Here is a 19,430-nt window from a genome sequence, read left to right as displayed (position 1 = left end):
TGACTATTTATATAAATTTCTGCAAAATGTTTTATTCGACGCTATAAAATGAAGCAAATTATGATAAAATACGTTCTGAAACTGCTTTACTTTAAACCAAAGTGATTTTTTAATTTAAATGAATATGTGGTCTAAAGTCTATACCTTCAAGGAGGGTTCACTATAGTTGGGGTTATAATCTACAACCAGTCTAACCATGTAATTTAATCGGATGCTGGATTCGTATAACGAAATTTCAATTTAACACTTTAACAAAAAGATAACAACAGCTCAAAAAAATTTAATATGTAAACTCTAAATGCCTTCTTTTGGGCTCTAAAGTGTACAAAAACAACTAAAAACCTAACCTAGACAATATCTTTATCTTTATTTATCAGGAAATGTCAGCAAGCATTAAACTTGATAACCAGACTAACCCTGCTCAATAAATATTTTCCTCTATTAACCTGATATTTAAACTTGGGCCTATCGGAACAACAAATCGAAAACAGATACCACTTACTACCAGACCCTCTATGTTTGATTTAACTAAAATTGTTTGTTTATTCTTTGCTTCTTCTACAAGAAAGTGAACATGTTAGGTAAATACCTCTAAAGAAATTACCCAGAGTGCTCTCTTGTTTGCTGAACCCTGAATTCCTCAGTCCACTTAAGAACACAAATTGAATTGAGTGAAAGGTCTCCGTCCTCAGCAAAAGCTAGGCAAGGTTCTTTTTGCCTTTCTCTATCCCCTCGTTCCCCTTTTCTGAGGTTTTCTGCTGTGTCACAATTTTTAATCTGATCACCTGATCCTTTCATGGTGTGAAAATTAAATATTTTCCTTTTTTAAGCTTTATGGTTGAGTCATGAAAATTAAATATTTGCAAGTTGTAAACGAAAGACAACACTCACTAAAAAAGTTATTTACCTATTTGTATGATATTTATAATTAAAACACAGTAAAATTAGGTAGTTTTTTACCTATTATAATAGTGTTTTAATATTAAAAGAAGCTTTAATTTATTATTAAAACAAGCATGTTTTCTTTATCATAAAATCAAGCATGCTTTCTGTCTTTATAATTTTCTTACTTGCTGACATTTAATGCTGAGAAAAAAGGTATGGTTAAAACTACCAGAATATGGTATTACTTACAGTGTTCCTCTCTCAATGAAAACGCCAAAATGGTCAGTAAATTTTACGAACCGCTTCTCTAATTATTTCGGTAAAATAAACAATGAAATATTGTTTTATTATATGTAATAAAATTTGGTAAATGTAGTAGAATTCATAAATTATATCATGATATTTTAGAGCATGAAATAAAAACCATTTATTTAGTTCAATTTGCTTTTCAGTTTTGCATTTTTCATTAAATGTTTCTTAATAGGAACTATAATTTTAAAACTCAAAATTTCTAGTAAACTGTTGCCATATGCACAGAAAAATACCAAATAAATTACTTAAATACCACATATTATGGTTTTTGTTACCAGAATTATGTTTTTCTTTCTTTCTTTTTTTTTGTTTATTACCAGAAATGTCATTACCATACAGTAAGGTAATTATACCAGAATTTTTTTCTCCTTGAACATATCGCTAAAAATAGTGGTTCTTAAAAAATGTAACTTTTTTTAAGTATAACTTTATTGATAATGTCATACACAATAGTGGTTTCTAAAACGGTTTCTAACTTCTTTAAGTAAAACTTTATTTATGATTTTATTTGCGATAATGACTTTTAAAACAATCTTTAAGCTCTTCGAGAATAAATTTATTAATCATAATATTTATGGTAATAGTTTTTAAAAAAATTATTAAGCTTTTAGGAGTAAATCGATTCAAAATATATGTGGAAATAATAATATTTTTAACCATTCAATGTACTTTTGAATAAAACTTTATCACATCAATTAGTTACATGATTTTTAAAAAGATTATTTACCTCTTTAAGTATAAATTTATTTGTCATACAATTTTAAACTGTGAATTTTGAAATAAATTTTGCTGTGTTCGAGAATAGTTTTATTTATAGTATTATTCATAATAGTGATTTTTAAAAGCATCATTACTCCTTTGAATTGTAATTCAATATATAATTTTTAAAATCTTCAAATAATTCTCGAGTATTAAAAGGAAGCAATTTGGAAATAAAAAATTTTGTTATCATACTATAAAATATCGATTATGAGCTGATAGAATTTCTGCTCCATCTTCACTTCAAACCATTATTTTTTTAAAAATTTTGTTAGGAATTTGGTTACATAATTTTTTCACTATACTCCAAAATTTAACATAACTCTAATGCAATAAAATTCGATTGCGGTACAAAAAAATATTACCTTTTTGCTCATGATTTTGGGAACCATACTTATTTTCATTGCCAATTCATTAAATTTATTATAATTTCATTACATTGATTCTGCGGAGATTTTTCAGGAATTTTAGGATTCTAAGCTTCAACATGCAACCAAAAAACTAAATTTAAAGAATAATCATTCTATCAAAAAACATTTAAAGTAATCGTCTGCATTTTATTACATTATCACGCCAAACGATAAATGAGTTAGTTGAAGTAGAAATATTCTTATGCATGCAAAATGTCCGATTAGATGTGAACATTTGCTTCTTTAAAATCCCTTGTTACGACAAAAAAAAAACGTTTTAAAATTGTACTATTTTTTCAAGTTTTATTATTAAACTACTTTAAATTAATAATAAGACCACTCATTCGAGAAAAAATTTGGAAATCTGCTAATATTCTATCATATTCATATTCTAATGATAATTAAGTAATGCAATCAAGAGTTTAGCAATGTCAAATAATCATTATACATCTGCCCATTTATCTTAAAAAACCATTTTGCTAAAATTATTTGTCTCACATAATTTGATATTCAGAGAAAGTCTTGCTAAAATTTAATTTCATAATAAAAGTATTTAAAAAATAAAGGATCGCAAATTATTGTGAAAACGATTTTGTATATAAAACATTTTTACTATATGCTTCTACTTTCAATTATGGATTTTTTTTTTTGAATAAAATATGATATACTTATTTGGATTTTGAATTGTTGAACACATTTACTTTGCATTTACTTAAGTTAATTTTAGCATATTTTAGAGAACTTTTCTGTATTTTTTCTTAATAAGTTCTTAATAAGTTCTAAATAAGTTTCTTAATAAGTCCTTAATAAGTTCTTAATAAGTTTCTTATAAGTACTAGGCAATAGAAGTTATCTGTATTTTTTTCTTAATGGAAAAACTGCCTGAAGAACCCTTTTAAAATATAGTTACTATACAATACTTTTTTTAATATACATAAAGCACTATTCTTTTAGGAGAAAATCTGCTACTTAAATACATTCTTGTTTCTTAAAGTACTTTTTTGCAGTTTTTTTTCAGATTTAAAGGTAGGTTGTGACACTAAAGCATTTGTTATAAATCAGTTTGTTAAAATAAAAGAGTTTATTTTCTACTAGTATAGTGTAAACTTTAAGTATTAAAAATATAGTTTCTTATGCACCAAGGGAGGATTTACGAACTGTGGAGTTAAAAAAATTCCATGTACCTCCTCACGCTGCAATCTAATCCATGGAAACTAGAACAGGCAGTGATAATTCTGCAAAATCCATCTAAAAGTCTTCAAAATATAACTTAACAAGCCGCATACTGCCTTTTTATAAAAATATTTTTTTTAACTTTCAAAATGTTTCTTCTTTTTATTCCTTGGGGAAAACAATAAAACCTAAGACATGGCGATGTGGTATTTGTATCAAAAGCATCTTCACTTTTAAAATAAAAAATTGAGGAAAAATCTATCTTCAGACAAGTATTTCTCGCTTTCAATCGAATTTAAAACACTTCTGATTTTTTTTTATTCTTTACTTCTCTGTTTATCGCTTACATAAATGATAAGAAAAAAAAATGGAGAAATGCGAAGAATATAGATATATATCTACACATCATTTTTTTTTTTTTTTTTTTTTTTTTTTGCTTTGTTGCCCTGCACCCACAAAGGAGCTTCAAAAAGCTTTTAGAACCAAAATGTAAAGAAATGTCTAGACGTTTTGTTCAGTTGTGACTTTTGAAAGTTCGATATTATTCAGCTAGTCAATTGAAAAATGTAAGAATAATAAAAAGATAAAATGCCCTGCCGGCGGTAAAATGCTTCCCTTTTTTTACTAAAAAGAAAATTCTTTTTCTTTGAACCTAAAAAAAATTTATGTTTTATCATGTTTTTTTTTTTTTTTTTTTGAATTTTTAATCACAAAATAAGTCATCCCAAGAAATATTGATTAATAACTATAGAGTCAAAACTAATTTTATTTTTACCCATCTTACCTTGCAAAATATTTGTATTTATATTTAATCAATGATTTAAATGTCTAATTATTTAAATTAATACAATAAACTAAAATTATATATCTAATAAAATAAGTAATCTATATGTGCCTTCCCATACCGATAACAGAACATTTACTTATTTATTTATTTATCTCTGTAAAAATAAAATTCTGTATCAAGTTCTGCTAAAAGTCATATATTTAAATCGAAATTTCTACTTTAGTAAGAAATGTCATTTTAAGAGAATACGTAAAATCACGTTGTTTCTTTATTGATAACTATTATTTATTAAATAGGTTATAACTATAAATCCAATTAAATAAGTTAACCAAATCTTCGTTATCTAAGAGTTTAGCAAACATTCACATTCGCATTTGATTAAATTTGTAATATTGCGCTATGCTATGATACTTATAAACATTGTAAATTGCTTGTATAAGTAAATGAATAGTAATTGTATAAAGCATTTCAAAAGGACTTCATTATTATTTACTTTAATTAAAATTTATAATTCAAGCGCACGGTAATGTCTATCCGTTTGCCTTTTCATAGTTTGGTAAGATTTAATTAGTTAATTAATCACAAAAGCATAATACATAATGCCGGCAGTAAAAGGATTTTCTTTCTTAAAAGTCAAAAAAAATTATGAAATTTTTTATTGTAATTAGCTTTTATCCTTTAATTATAAACTAACTATAAAATCTAATAATTATTATTTTAATATTTCAGATTATTCGTCAACATTTTCAGATTGATTAATATATTTGATTATTTTAAAACAATCTAAATTGCTCAATATTTCTCCCATTAGGAGCCAAGTCTTCTTTTTTATTTTAAGGAAGAAAAAAAAATTGTATTCGCCATAACAGACTGCCTTCCAAAAGATTAAAGACAAACTTGTTTTCCGTGTCTAATTTAAAATCGAATAAACATAGAAGTACGAAATTTTGATTAAATATGCAATAAACAACTCTTAAATGATTGCCACATAGAAATTTACACAAATTGAAACATAAACGTGATTTATAACAAGAAAAAAGCAAGAATGAATTCTATTAAGGAATGCGCCCACCCCTTAATACAATGCATTGGTTGAATCGTCCCGCCATGCTACCAATTAAGATGTCGGAGCGAAATGAGATACAAAAACTACACATGAAGTAACCCTTGTTCCCGTTTAGGTAATGACCATGAAAGAGAACTCAAATCAGCAACTTGTCTGCCGAGGTACTCCTAAACATTCTCAATCAGATTCAGGTCTACAGGTATAACAATCCATTTCAAAATCCTAGGTTCATGTGGCCACGCACTGTCCAAAAATGATGTCAGAATTAATAAAATTCTCAAAAACGCCAAAACAGAGCTACAAGAATGCATTTCTATATTTAAGCAAACCAGTGACAATGCCTCTTTTGCAAAACATGAGGGATCACGTGATCATTCAATGAGATGCCTTCTCAGACTATTAAATCTTTGTCTCCATAATTGTCTCCATAAAGGGCACGACATTGGAAAGCAGGTAGTGGTTAATATGTTGATCTGGAGACAGCAATGAATCCTTTAACTACCCTTCACTGTCTGGACATAGATATAGACAAAGAGACAGTCAGCACTTCCAAACTTTCTTTCTAAATCCAAGTCGGTAGTATTTCTCTGGACTAAGGGCGCGTTCCTTTATTCGCACAGAGTGCACTGGTTCCACACCAGTCGTTCCAAAATTAAACGAGTTTTGAACCAGTGCGAAACTGATCGTTTTTTTATTCGAACTGAAATTGGTTAGTGTCGCACGAAGTGCACTAGTTTGAAAGTCGGTGTGCTTGTTGAGAATACAAATTAAAAATGGCCGGCAGTGGTATAGGTGAAATGCAGTATTATCATCAGTGTTCTAATTGCAAGCTTTTAGGCCGAGAAGACGAAATTACAGAACATGTGAAGAATTGCCCAAAACAAAGTGAATCTATTAATAATTCTCTTACTTTTGGTATGTTATATAATAAAAGAATTATGTTAATGATAAGGTAAATTACGTACTAAAAGTTAAGGATGATCATGGAATAGATAATAAATATTAACTTCCAATGTTTATTATTATGCATATATTTGTACGTATGATACTCTGTTGAAGAGTGATTATGTATTTTTTAATATATATTATTTGAAATTAGTAAGTTAATTTCTTTTCATTGTTATTAATAAGAATTTTTTAGGCGCGTGTTATTCGCTCGTTTCCGTCTGTGAATTTTTTAAGTTAATGATAAATATACTTATAGGTATGATTTATAAAAATTTTGTAGGAAAATTAATTAGATGTTTATGATTTTATGTTAAATTTGTTTCAGACAATAATATGAAACTCTCTTAAAAAAAAGAGAGCACTATTATAAATTAAGCATGTTGATTTGATATTACCATCAAACCCTTTCGTATATTAATGTTTGAAAATGTTATTTTACATTATCGATTCTGTTGGCATTGTTTTTACCAGTTACATTAAATCTTCAAGGTTAAAAATCTGTAAGTACATTTTTTCAGCATTTTGTAATTATGAAAAATATTTTTTTCTACAAGCACATCAGTAATTGTAGTAAATAATTTTCTCGATTTATTTGATGTATCATCACAATCATAAGTTTTTCGAGTAAATTTTTAATTTATTTTGAAGAAAAGTCATTGAATTATGTATTATTAACAACACACTTGCCAATATTTACTTTTTTTCCAGGATAATTTTTCGGAGTGGTAATAAAAAGTTTGTTGATTTGTAATTTGAGACGAAATTATAATTCTTAATATACTGCAGGGGTCTATCCAGGCCGAATTTACTACCGTTTAGCGGTATGTTTCTCATTTAGCTAATGTTTTGATTTTTTCACCATGTACAATCTAAATAGCTAATATACTTTTTTAAAAGCCAATAAGAACATTGATAGAATTCTTCTACATCAGTACAATACTATGTCTTTGATGATAAAATACTATGTCTGCGAAATCAGATTAACCTTTTCGTGGCCAGTAGCCTTTATGTGCTCATTCAGGGCGTAGTGAGAAGAATTATACTACGGGATAGGGGTGTTACACCAAAAAGTTTTTTTTTTTTTTAAGAAAAAAAATTGCCAATGGTGAAGTTTTTGTCCTATATACATCAATTATTGTCTAGTCTTAAAATTTTTGAGACTTTTAAATAGTTTTGTTATTAATTTAAAAATTTTTTTTACAGACTCTTGGGCTGATCCTGACGAGCCATTGTCTGGTAGCGTTGAACAGTCTGGTAACATATCAGAAGGAGAAACAGGTGAACTGTTGCAAGGTAAAAATGTATTTGCATGGAGCAATTCGGCTACACTGCTTTTGCTCTCTATATATAAGGAGAAGCTGGAGCGCTTTAAGTATAATAAGAAGAAAACAGTATGGACTGAAATTGCTACAGCTATGGGGAAGCACGGATATCAATTGAGTCATATCCAGTGCGACAACAAGATCAAGGGACTGTTGTCCAGTTACCGGAAAGTGAAAGACAATAACCGGCTTTCCGGTAGCAAGCGCATAACTTGCAAATTTTACGAAGAATTAGATGCAATGTTTTGTAAAGCACCTACGATCAACCCTGTCTCTGCTTCATCTTCCCTGTCTGGATTTGTGCAATCTAATTCAGACAGAGGAGCTGAATCCTCTTCACGTTCCCCTTCTTCCCATCTCCCCCCTTCCTTCCTTCACCATCCTTCTACGGCTCAGGATGAGCCAACTAGAACGCCGAATCCTACACCGAAGCGAAAACGTGAAGAGGAAGAGCCTCACTATTTTGCTCTTTTTAGGGAAAGTTGTGAGAGACGGCACAGGGAAAGGATGGAACAAAACAAAGAATTCCTTTCCCTGTTAAAAGAGCTCATTTCCAAGTTGAATTAATTTATTATTGTTTAATTTCATTTATGTTTAATTTCTTTTCCACTTGTATGTGCAAAATAAATAATTTTGTTCTTAATAATTAAATAGTGAGTGCTTGATGTGGTTTTTTTTTTATCATATTGTCTGTATTTAGATTAGTTCATGAAAAGCCAGTAAAATTAGGTATGTATAAGTTCAGTTATTTATGGATGACAGTTTTCATTTTTATTGGGTCAGGCAATGAATATCCAGTGAGCTGAATACATTTATCTGCATATTAATCATATTTCATCTTTGTGAGAAAAAAAGAATGGAAAATTTTTAAATATTTTATGCAAGCCAAATTATATCAGAATAAAGTAGTTGGAGATTTATTGTAATTGGGTTTGTTAAAAATTATAATTCTTTGAACTTTGTTAACGCTTAATTTTTAATGTATTTTTTATATATTATAAATTTTGTATTTCTTACGGTGTTCCTCTAGGTCAGGGGTCGCCAAACTTTTTTGATTATCGACCCCTATATAATTTTTCGAAATCTCCATCGACCCCCGCAAAAGTAATTTTCTGTTAATTAAAATAAAACTCTATTAGATACTATGTTTGTACATTTATTTTATGATTTTAAACATTTATTAAAGTAATAGTACATTATGTAACAATAGTTTTATGAAAAATATATTAATATTGAAATTTAAATACCTTATTATTAAATAATAAGTAATTATGCATAAGTAGATATAATAAGTAAAGCAACTAAAGATTTACTGCTTCTTGATCAATATGATAGGTGGGGCTGGTGTTGTTTTGCAAGGTTCGCTATAGTGGGTTCAAAATTGGTCAATTTTAATTTTCGTCAAAATTGGTCAATTTTGTAATTTTCGTAAAAAAAAAAAATACAAAGTGTGCTATAGTTCTGTCGCGGGCTGTACTAATCCATATCATTAATGCTTACCTTCTTTTTTGTGCATTGATAATTAAAATTGATATCTAAACTAAGCGAATGGTTTTATCGAAATAACTAATTATCCAAAACTATAAAAGTTTTAATAATGACACTGCAAATATTCAACACAGTTTGCAAAGATAGTTGAAACTGCGTATGATATTTGCATTTGTAACGTCAATGCTCGTCGCACGTGACATTTTGACAAGCGCATACATGACTTATGCGCTGAGTTCGTGCCACTGCGCGGTGGTACGTACATACTTGTTTCACCCCAATAAATATGTTTATTAATTTATGTTTTATAAAGAAACTGATATTGAGTCAATTATAAAAAAAAATTCACAAATTTTACATACTTAATTAGGTATGTGTGATTTTCGCATTGAGAACTGTTTCTTTTTTCGACCCACAACTGACCCTTCCGATTCGGATCGACCCCTGCTTTTGTTAAATAGACCCTTGGGGGTCTATATAGACCACTTTGGCGACCTCTGCTCTAGGTTTACTAGGTGATAACTTGTAAGTAATTATTACTCTTAACACTAGTTTCCTCAACAAACATTAGTCAGAATACATATTGCCTAAGATTCCACTAACTAAAATAATGTAGCCAAATAAATTTTTTTAAACTAGGCAACTGTTTCCCCAATTCAAAATATAAATTGCTCCCTCAGATGTCCCTTTGAAATGTACCATTATCAATTGATAGAATCAATATCTTATGAATCTTAGAAGTTTTTTTTACATTTTCTTTTACTTGCATTAATAAACACAAATTGTGTTGGAATAAAAAAAGTTTCTTTTGCATTATAAAGACATTGTGTTTGAAAATATCGCCTCTTCAGATGAGTAATAAAAATGAACATACTGCATACATACAATATAAATTTATTTTCAATTGTGACAGAAAATTTTAACTAAAAGAATAAAATACTGAATAAACACAAAAATTCCATTTCTTAACAAATTTCTAAAAACGGTTAAATATATGTCTCTTCTAAGAGACAATATGGCTAATTACATGAAACATTACTCAAATTATTTAACACCAGTGATGGCAAGTTCCTTCGAGTGTAAAAACCACCTTAGAAGAAATAGTTCATTCTAATCCAAGCAGAAGAAACTTTTTCAAAAAAAATATATATGCATCAAAATATTTAAACAGATAATAATTGAAATCTAGTTTAAATGATTGTATTCATTCTTTAGCTATTTATTTAAATAAGTAAAAACTGGAAAGCAAAAAAAATTCGAGAATTTTTCCTGAATTTTTTAAAATGCTTAATATGTTGAAGAGTATAGTAAAACATAACTTAATATTTGTGTAAAGAACTATTTAAAAATGCATAATCAAATTTCTTTTGATATCAGAATTCTCAAAAAGAAATATGTAGTTTAAAATTCTAAATAAAGCTAATAATTTTTTTTCTTAAAAAAATTTTAATGTTATAGATTTACTAAAACAGTCCTTGGCCAAATTATTAGACACACTAAAAGATTCTATGAAAAATCTCAATAATCAGGAGATACTATACAGTTTCATTGTTTTTCCAAGACAAACTGAAATGTATTCGTTTACCTTCGAGTACCAATTGGTTAATTGAGATGATATATAAATTCAACGATGTATTATATAAATATAGAATATTCATTATCAGGTATTATATTGTAATAATTAGATCAAATTATTAGATGCACAGTAGGCTTTTGGTAATTACATGTTTAGCACAAGTTTATATGCAAATCTTTTATATATAAACATACATGTAATGGGGTTTTGATTAAGGAGATTTTTAAAAAAATTCCTATTTGTATTTATTTTTAACGTATTGCATTACAATGTTAACCAATTGATACATGAATGTAAACAGGTGAAAACCGGTTTGAACCGTGTAAAAACAATTAAGCTAATATCACCTGATAATTAAGATTTTTCTTAAAATCTTTAAGTGCGTCCAATAATTTAACTAGGGATTGTATTTTAAATTTGAGCTAATCTTATAATATTTATTGTTAAACAACTGTATCCGTGAATTAGTTTTAAAAGATGACAATAGAAAATATTTATTATTACTATTAATGAATAATAATTTGCTTATTATTAATTAATAATATTTTCTATTTGTTTCAAACAATATAGAAAATATTATTAATTAATAATATGCAAATTATTTAAAATTTAAGGCAGAGTGCCACAAATATAGTCCCTTTTGTTATTGGCTGTTATTGGTTCATCAGCTTCTTCATAATCCCTATTGTCTGGTTCATTAGGATCTTTCATATTATCAACAAAATCCTCTTGCTTTATGCAAATGTTGTGCAGCACACATGAACTTAAAACATATAGAGGGAGGTACTCTATTTTGTCGATGTTAAAATACATCAACCGTCGAAATCTGCCTTTTAATTGCCCAAAGGCACGTTCAATGCAAACCCGACTTGAAGACAATCTGTTGTTAAAGTTGATTTGTCTCCTTCCTAGATGACCATTGTTTTTGTAAGGTACCAAGAGGTTTAGTCCCAGCGGATATGCTGCGTCTCCAACGAGATGAGTATGATTGGGAAAATAACGAGGGTTTCCAATCATCTCGTTGTAAACTTCCGAATTTCGGAAAACTCTTGCGTCATGTACAGACCCGGGGAAAGAGCAAAATACATGGGTGAACACTAAGTCAACTGTGCATACAGCTTGAAGTATCAAACTATGCTTGTCCTTTCTGTTATAATACTTTTCGGGGTCTTTTCGCGGAGCTTTAATTGCTATATGGGAGCCATCAATAGCACCGATGATGCCAGGGAAGCCTTTTATTTCACGAAATTCACTTTCAGCAACAACAGGATCTGGCCAAGTAATAATATTTGGAGCCATCTTTTCCAAAATATAGGATACCTTTAAAAGGCATCTAAATAGGGAAGATTTAGTCAGATCAAATCTGTCAGCAATAGATCTGAAAGGAAAAAAAAAACTTTATTTTTTATAACATTTGAATTAAAATCTTATTGCTTTTAAAAAATTTGCTGAAGAAGGTGATATTTTATTTTAATAAATTATGCAAATATAAGAAACAAAGATTTATAACATAACAGTAAACTTTGGATGAAACCAGCTGCAATAGTTCATAAAATGACTTAATAAACACCATAATAAGAAAAGCAATTTAGTTGAATTAAAAAATATTAAACTTACCGAAAACTTTCTTGGTTAGCTAATAACCAAATAACACACAATAAGGCTTTTTCCATCGGAATGCATGGTCTTCCAGGTCCAGGAATTTCCTCCTTACTAATGAGGTTGAACAAAATTTCAAAAGTCGATCTATCCATTCGAAAATGAGATTTGAAATCTCGGTTATTATAATGACGAACAACATCCTCCACATAGTTTTTTATGCAAATACGCTTGTTTTCTCTTTTAGCATTTGATAGCCTTAGTAGAGCCAGTTCTTCGTCCTCGTCCTCCTCCTCAAACATCATGTCTGAGATTTGATTTACTGAGGACAGTAGAAAAGCTTTTATCAACTCTCGATTCATCATAAAATATAGTAAATAGGAAGAAAAACTGATAAAATTATTAAAAAATCAACTGTTAAAAAATAAAAGCGTGAGGTTCAACTATTTCATAAGATATAAAGTTTACAACTCCTTACAAAATGCGGTGTAGTCGGAACAGTCGGCAGAAGAGCGTCTTGGTTGCTATTGGCAACCACAGTTCCGCACTGATCGTTCCTAAAATATGGTTCGAAACGGAAAACAGTACGATCACGTGATCGTTTCAAACTAGTTTCCAGTTTGCAACCAGTGCGAATAAAGGAACGCGCCCTAAGAAAGAAAACTTAAAACAAGAAAAAACTCGTATAACTTACTTTCTACCAACTGAGTAATCGTCCAAGCTGTCTGCGGAGCGACAAGAAACCAACGATCGCAGATACATGATTGATCTAAGCATTCTGCAAATCAAACAATTGAGCTTACGAGAGTAGTGAAACTCAAATACTTGGACCTGACAGTTTCAGCACTCATACATGCTATTGATGAAATTTTCTGACCAGTTTCACACAGTTCTGAGTGCTCGGGAAGTTGGACACATCGTTGTGACAACTTCCCCATGGGGAATCTTCAGATTTACTAGGCACATTCACTGTTTACTATTATAAACTATCATGTTACGTAAAAAAATCCGACATTGTTTGGTAATTACGAATGAATGATTGGGCCTTCACTTATAATTAGTAACGCGGGTTATTTAATAAAAGAACACTTTGAATTGAATAGTATTTTTATAATTGATTGATGTTATAAGACACATTATGCAATAGCTTAGACATATTCGGTCTCGTTTGCAATAAAACTTAATTTTAAGTTGATTAATTAATTCCAGACATATTTCACACGACTTGCTGTTTCAATAAATTATATGAAAGACATTGTATACAAATAAAATCTTGCAGCCGTTTGAATTGACTAATATTTGTTTCGCTTCTAATTCTTAAAGAACTATTTGTCCCAACATTGATTTCTCATGAAAATGCAAACACTCAACAGCGCATTTGTTAGGCCTAATTCTTTAAAGCCAGTTAGCTTCAATACATTCTTTATTAGAAATATTTCGGGAAAATCACCTTAATTGCGAAATGCGTTGACATTTCATTCAAACTTTTCGGCTTAAAACTCGGCTGGAAATTCGCAACCCGTTTTCATTTTTAAACAAATTAAAAAACGTGACGACACTTCTCACAGAGATTCGCGGGAATCTTATAACGCATTGTCGTCAAGAAATAATGCTGGATTCGAGAGAATTAATTAAATCAAATGCGTAGAGCACTAAACTTGACTGCAGAATTTCTTCTTTAGAACAAGATGGATATTTCATTGTGTTCTACAAGATGGAATAAAAGAAGATTTATGTGTAACAATATTCTTCTCGCTACGATAAGTTAAGCTCATTACAATGAAATAAATTAAATTACAATACCTGATTTAGGATATCGTGTCGTTCTTAGTCTAATTCTTTACTTAACAAGAGGTGCAGTCTTTTCAGACAATCCAGGTTTTCCAATAAGCGTGATACCTGCATTTATATTCAAATCGAGACAGAAATCCCAATTGTTTTCTGTGCTATTGTTCGCAAAGTAATTGGTCTAATTAAAAGTAAGTTTAATTGAAATCTTTAAACTACGCATTCTATATGAAAGAGTAATAAATGTTTTATTACTGTTTGTTCTAGCAATCGAAACTGTGTGAATAATAATTAGGGAGAAGAATCATTGTTTGAAGACTTGTGAGCTCTTTTTTTCTCTTTTGAGGCTGGTTTTTTCCCCGCCAATCCATTATTGGGCAAAATTAGAAATGCATATTAATTTACCAATCACTAACAATAAAGTTAAGCAAATATCCCGCAACAATAGGTTTGTTAATTAACGCAACAAAACTCTAGTCAAATGTTGAAAAGAATTTTTTTTTATTCCTTCTAACAAAACAAAAAGTAGATTTTACAAGAATTAATAAGGATCCATTTGGCATGTCGTCATCATGTATATGACTTTAATAACATGGTAATAGAAATATTTATGAAAGCTCTATTCTATTAAGTGTCGATAATGCTTAATAATAGTGAATGTTCGAACTCACTGCTGCTTAAATTCAGCATCGTGGCTTCCTTTCTGCGTCCAGATACTGATCCAACCAGCAGGTATCCAACATTACCTGTTAACTCAGTAGGGAGTAATGCATCAGTACCATGATGTAGCGAAATAAAGAGCAACACACTGCTCTTCATTGGTGCATTTGTGGATTAGAATTATGGTGGATGTTCTTAATTTCTGCTCCTTCACTCTTTCAATGTGTGTCTGCTTATAATGCCTTCTTCATGGTACTCCGTTCTGGTTAAGTCTTACGATCTTTGGCTGCAGCTCTGACCTCTCCTCAACATTTAAGTCCGTTCTGTCTTAAGTCTTTCAGCTTCATGCAACTCCAAGTCAGTTTTGAAAGACCTCCACAGTGACTGACGCCAATAAGAAGCTACATTTGCTATGTCACCAGCATCATTTTTTAAAATACGTCCAGTTAATCTGAAACAATGTTTCTTAATTTCTTCCAAAATATGAGTGTAATCTGAAATTAAAGGCTATTCTGGATTTAAAATTTTATTTGGCCGGAAAATTCATCAAATTTTACTAAGAAGCTTAGTTGGAAAAATATTTATCTTGCTTTCAGATAATTTAGTAGTTCCAAATTTAAAGTTAAATTAAGTATACATACAGTAGCTTATCTTTGTTTGGACTGTTTCTGACTTAGAGATGAAATATCAGAGTACTTTTTCTTCATGAAAGTGTTCACCAGAGTAAATCAAAACGTCATTAATTGCAGTAATAAATTATTCTGTAACCAACAATACACATAATTACGATTACGTATAAACCAAATAACAATTGAAGATCATTATTTCTTGTTGTCTTAGTTGAAATTGCAATAAGTTCTAATTATTAATGTAATCGTAAATTATGATTGCTGGCAACTACAATTAAAATTATGATCAGTAATTTGGATAACTCATAGTCGTGGTTTAAAATAACGGATTACTACTTGCAATCAACTATGTGCTCAACAAAAAGCAATTCATATGACTAACTATGCTTATTAATAGTGATTGGAAATATTTTGTTCACTAATAATATCCAACGGCATTCAATGCAATGGTACATTTAGAAGATCATAGGATAGTTATAACTTAAACAAAGTTTGAAATCTTACTTTAATACAAGATGATTATAAAGTAAGTTATATAATCATCCAATATGTGACACCCCGGGTGACCATATCCTTTTAGAGAAGTATATAGAAATTAGTACAATGGTATAATGAGGTATGGGCTAAATATAGGTGTAAGTAAAATAATGTCAAACGGCAACAAACCAAATACTACCTCACAAAAATAAGAACTAAAAATGGAGCTGATACAAAAGAGCAGTCCCAAATATGGAGAGATAAAAAAAACATTTATTTTTTTAATTCTTAAAGAGCCAACGATTCATTTCTACTTAATGTGCTCTGATGAAGCAGGAAAAAGAGATTAAAGCGCAGTGATTTGTATGCTGCCTTTTGCTTTTTTCATATCTATCAAGTCAGATATCATGCTAAAAATATCATTCCAAAAAGGTTTTTGTTTTGACGAGAAAAAATACTCCGTAAAAAAGTGTGATTCCATGTTTGGCAAATGCATCAAAATAGTTCTAAAACAAATAGAGTTGAATTTAAAAACTCATTGTTGAGTATAATGATATTCTCAAATTTAAACAGACAATACTAATATTTAAGCAAAATGTATAATCTCAAAAATAATGTAGAAGGAGAAAAGGATCAGTAAGATGTTCATAGGCTGCCGATAGAATTCGAACCAAGGACCACCGAACTCGCAGTAATCTTCTCACCACCATAACCAAGAAGAGAAATTAAAATTACTGATTTCTTGACTAAAATATTGAAACACAGTTATGATCAATTTTGAGAAACCCTTTTTTGCAGTGTAGTTGCTAATATTCAAAATATTACAAATTCTCTCCATGATACCGTTACCACGAAAGCTGGGCAGTCATTTCAATTGTATTCTTGATCTATGAGTTTATAATATCTTTATACAAGAATTTATTCTGTTTTCTTAAACAATGCGTTGGATGAGTTTCATGTGAATGTTGGTGAAGTTACATTCGTTATATTTTTTACATAAGAAATGGATATTCTTTTATTTTAATGATAAGATACTTCAATCGAATGTTCTCGAATGAGACTTTTTGGAATGTTTTTTTCCAGTTTTTCCAGACTGTTTTTCGAATTAAATATCGTTTTTTAGTGAATAATATTCTGTTTTTATAAATGTTATGATTCACAACAACTAATCATGACTATACGAATAATTACGACCCATTTTACACAACACCTTGTAAGCGTAAGTCCTGTCACCTTCCGTTTTGTGACTTCAATGTTTAGTGGAGAAAAAAAATAATTTTTTTAAAAGCGTTTATGATCAAGTTTTTAGTCCTTGATTAGTTAATCCAACATTATGTAGGCTCATAAAAATATGTAAAAATTTAGAATTATTATGTATTATAAAAAAAAAATTTCTGGATGAAAAAATTTCGCCATTTGGCAATTTTTTGACAAAAAAATTTTATTTTTCAAATATTTAAGCTATTTTTAAATATTTGAGCTATTTTTTATTATCATTATTATTTTAGTATGTTTTTTTTTAAATATTTTCGCTATTTATGTCCGTTACAAAGGCCAACTAATTATTTACGACAAGATGGTACATAAAGTTTGAAATTATAGAATTGCTTCGAGTTTAAGGTACTCAACTTTGGCTTTTTTATTTATTTATTTAATTCCTTTTCTTTTTGTCCAAAGAGCTTCGAAAGACACCCTTAAGTTAAATAAGAAACCACATATAAGTTGTATTTCCAATATTATGCGAGAATCTCACATGAAAAGTTGTCACACATCATAACAACATAATTCAGCGTCATTATTCACGATGATACCATCAAATTAAGAAGAGTTTCCCATGAATTGCGTGCAATTAATTAATTGAGAGTGTTTAAAGTCAATTGAAAGTTTTGAAACATGCATACACGAAAAACAGAGCAACGTGCAGTAGTGCGAAGCATAACTTTACATGATTGTAATGAGACAAATTAATCACCCAATTGGTACTGTTTATGAAGAACTCTGTCTAAAAGAAATGGTAATAAACAAATTGTGTAAAACGTTATTATTATTTTTAAAGGCTTATATTTATACTGGACCCATGCAACCAAACGTCATGATATTTCATGAATTCACTGATGAATTGGATTGAGTTAATCAAAGAATGATAACTTTTTGTTTACCTCTTATTACCTAATACTGCACAGACTCATTACATATCTGCCACAATTTATCTGGCATGAATATAGGAATGCTCAATACTCAGAACAGAAAAAACAGTATTATGATATCTCACTAAAAATCATAATACTGTTTTTTCTGTTCTGAGTAAATCCTTATTATCTCGACTTACATTCACTTTAAATGCTCTCATGTGAACTGGTTAATCAGTTACACGCAGTCTTAAGTGAAATGCTGTTACCTTCCTGCTATCTCTACCATTTTTAAGGCTATCATGCTTGTGCCTTTTTCATATGTGCAGCTCTTATGAACTTACTTCAAGATTTTTATTAAAGTCGTTTAAAACATTTTTCTCGTGTAAGAAGAATTGTTTTCATTACACAAACTTATAAAAATTATGGAAATTATTTCTCAAGTTTTTTAAATGAATTAAAAGGTTTTTAATTAATAATATATCACTTTTAGGAAGCAAAAAAATACATTCAAAATGTGATAAAACTAATATTTCTAATAAGACATGCATCTCCCAATAATATCAATTTTTTTACAGAACAATCAGAAACGTTTCATATTGTATAAAATGTATGCATATTTATTTTCATCAGAAGCGCAAAATCGAATACATGCTACAGCTAATCAAAATCAATTATTAATTTTGGGAAGCTCTCCCAAGCATTTTCTTTCTCTGAAGAAAATCCATTAAATTCATTAACTAAAGTAAGATATTAGCTCATAATCACGGAAATATTAACTTAAAGCTCGCTTTTAAATCGACAACTTTAAAGATATAATCAGCTTAGCACTAAAGATTAAAATTATGAAACAAGACTGCGAAAGATTTTTGCAAATGGCATTTCCTTACCTATTTAACGAAGATTGCGAGGAAAATATCAAATCCATATGAAGAAATTTGATACTACTTTTTGTAAGTTAAATATATTTGATTCAAAATGACGTTTTCGAAAACTTGTCGATTTAAGCTTTATAGGCTTAAGTTGCCGACGGCTAAAAGCCTTTTAAACCTGTAATACAATGCGATTTTTAATTTGCTTTCAATTAAATTGGTGATCATTTATTTTGCTTTTATTTTTCTGACATCTGCAAAATATTTGTATCCAGCACTTTAATTATTAGTCTAAACTCGTCAAAATGTCACAAGATTTCTTCCAGCATTTATTTTGTACATTTCATTTATTTTTTAAACATCATGTTAAGAATGTTAGTTTCATAACTCTTAAACTGTAAGGTTTAATTAATAGGTGACTTCCACTAAAAAAAATCTAATTTCTTTTCGAATATTTGTTATTTTACTATGTTAAAAAATGACCTAATTAATATTTTTCAATATACAAAACCTACTTTCTTAGAATATTAAACATATCTTAGGTAGAAAA

General features: G+C 29.2%; 1 protein-coding gene and 1 long non-coding RNA gene across 3 annotated transcripts in view; both read left to right on the top strand.

Annotated features, from left to right (window-relative positions):
* LOC139426959 (uncharacterized) overlaps window positions 1–19,430 on the top strand; it is a 418,699-nt gene that overhangs the window by 386,557 nt on the left and 12,712 nt on the right. The gene's annotated exons all lie outside the window — the stretch shown is intronic.
* LOC139426652 (uncharacterized) lies at window positions 6,020–8,313 on the top strand. 2 transcript variants are annotated; one of them, XM_087159421.1, is made up of 2 exons: window positions 6,020–6,277; window positions 7,544–8,313. In XM_087159421.1, the coding sequence occupies exons 1-2, from the start codon at window positions 6,166–6,168 to the stop codon at window positions 8,227–8,229; spliced, it is 798 nt and encodes a 265-aa protein (XP_087015547.1). In that variant the 5' UTR covers window positions 6,020–6,165; the 3' UTR covers window positions 8,230–8,313. The 2 variants fall into 2 exon arrangements, with proteins under 2 accessions (XP_087015547.1, XP_087015546.1); XM_087159420.1 differs by having other exon boundaries at window positions 6,020–6,307.

This window comes from Parasteatoda tepidariorum, chromosome 3, assembly GCF_982258835.1.
Source record: "Parasteatoda tepidariorum strain Cologne lab strain chromosome 3, Ptep-v5.0, whole genome shotgun sequence".
In the NCBI taxonomy this organism is placed as follows: domain Eukaryota; kingdom Metazoa; phylum Arthropoda; class Arachnida; order Araneae; family Theridiidae; genus Parasteatoda; species Parasteatoda tepidariorum.
Note: the sequence above shows the minus strand (reverse complement) of the source record. Positions and strands in the feature narration are given on the sequence as shown.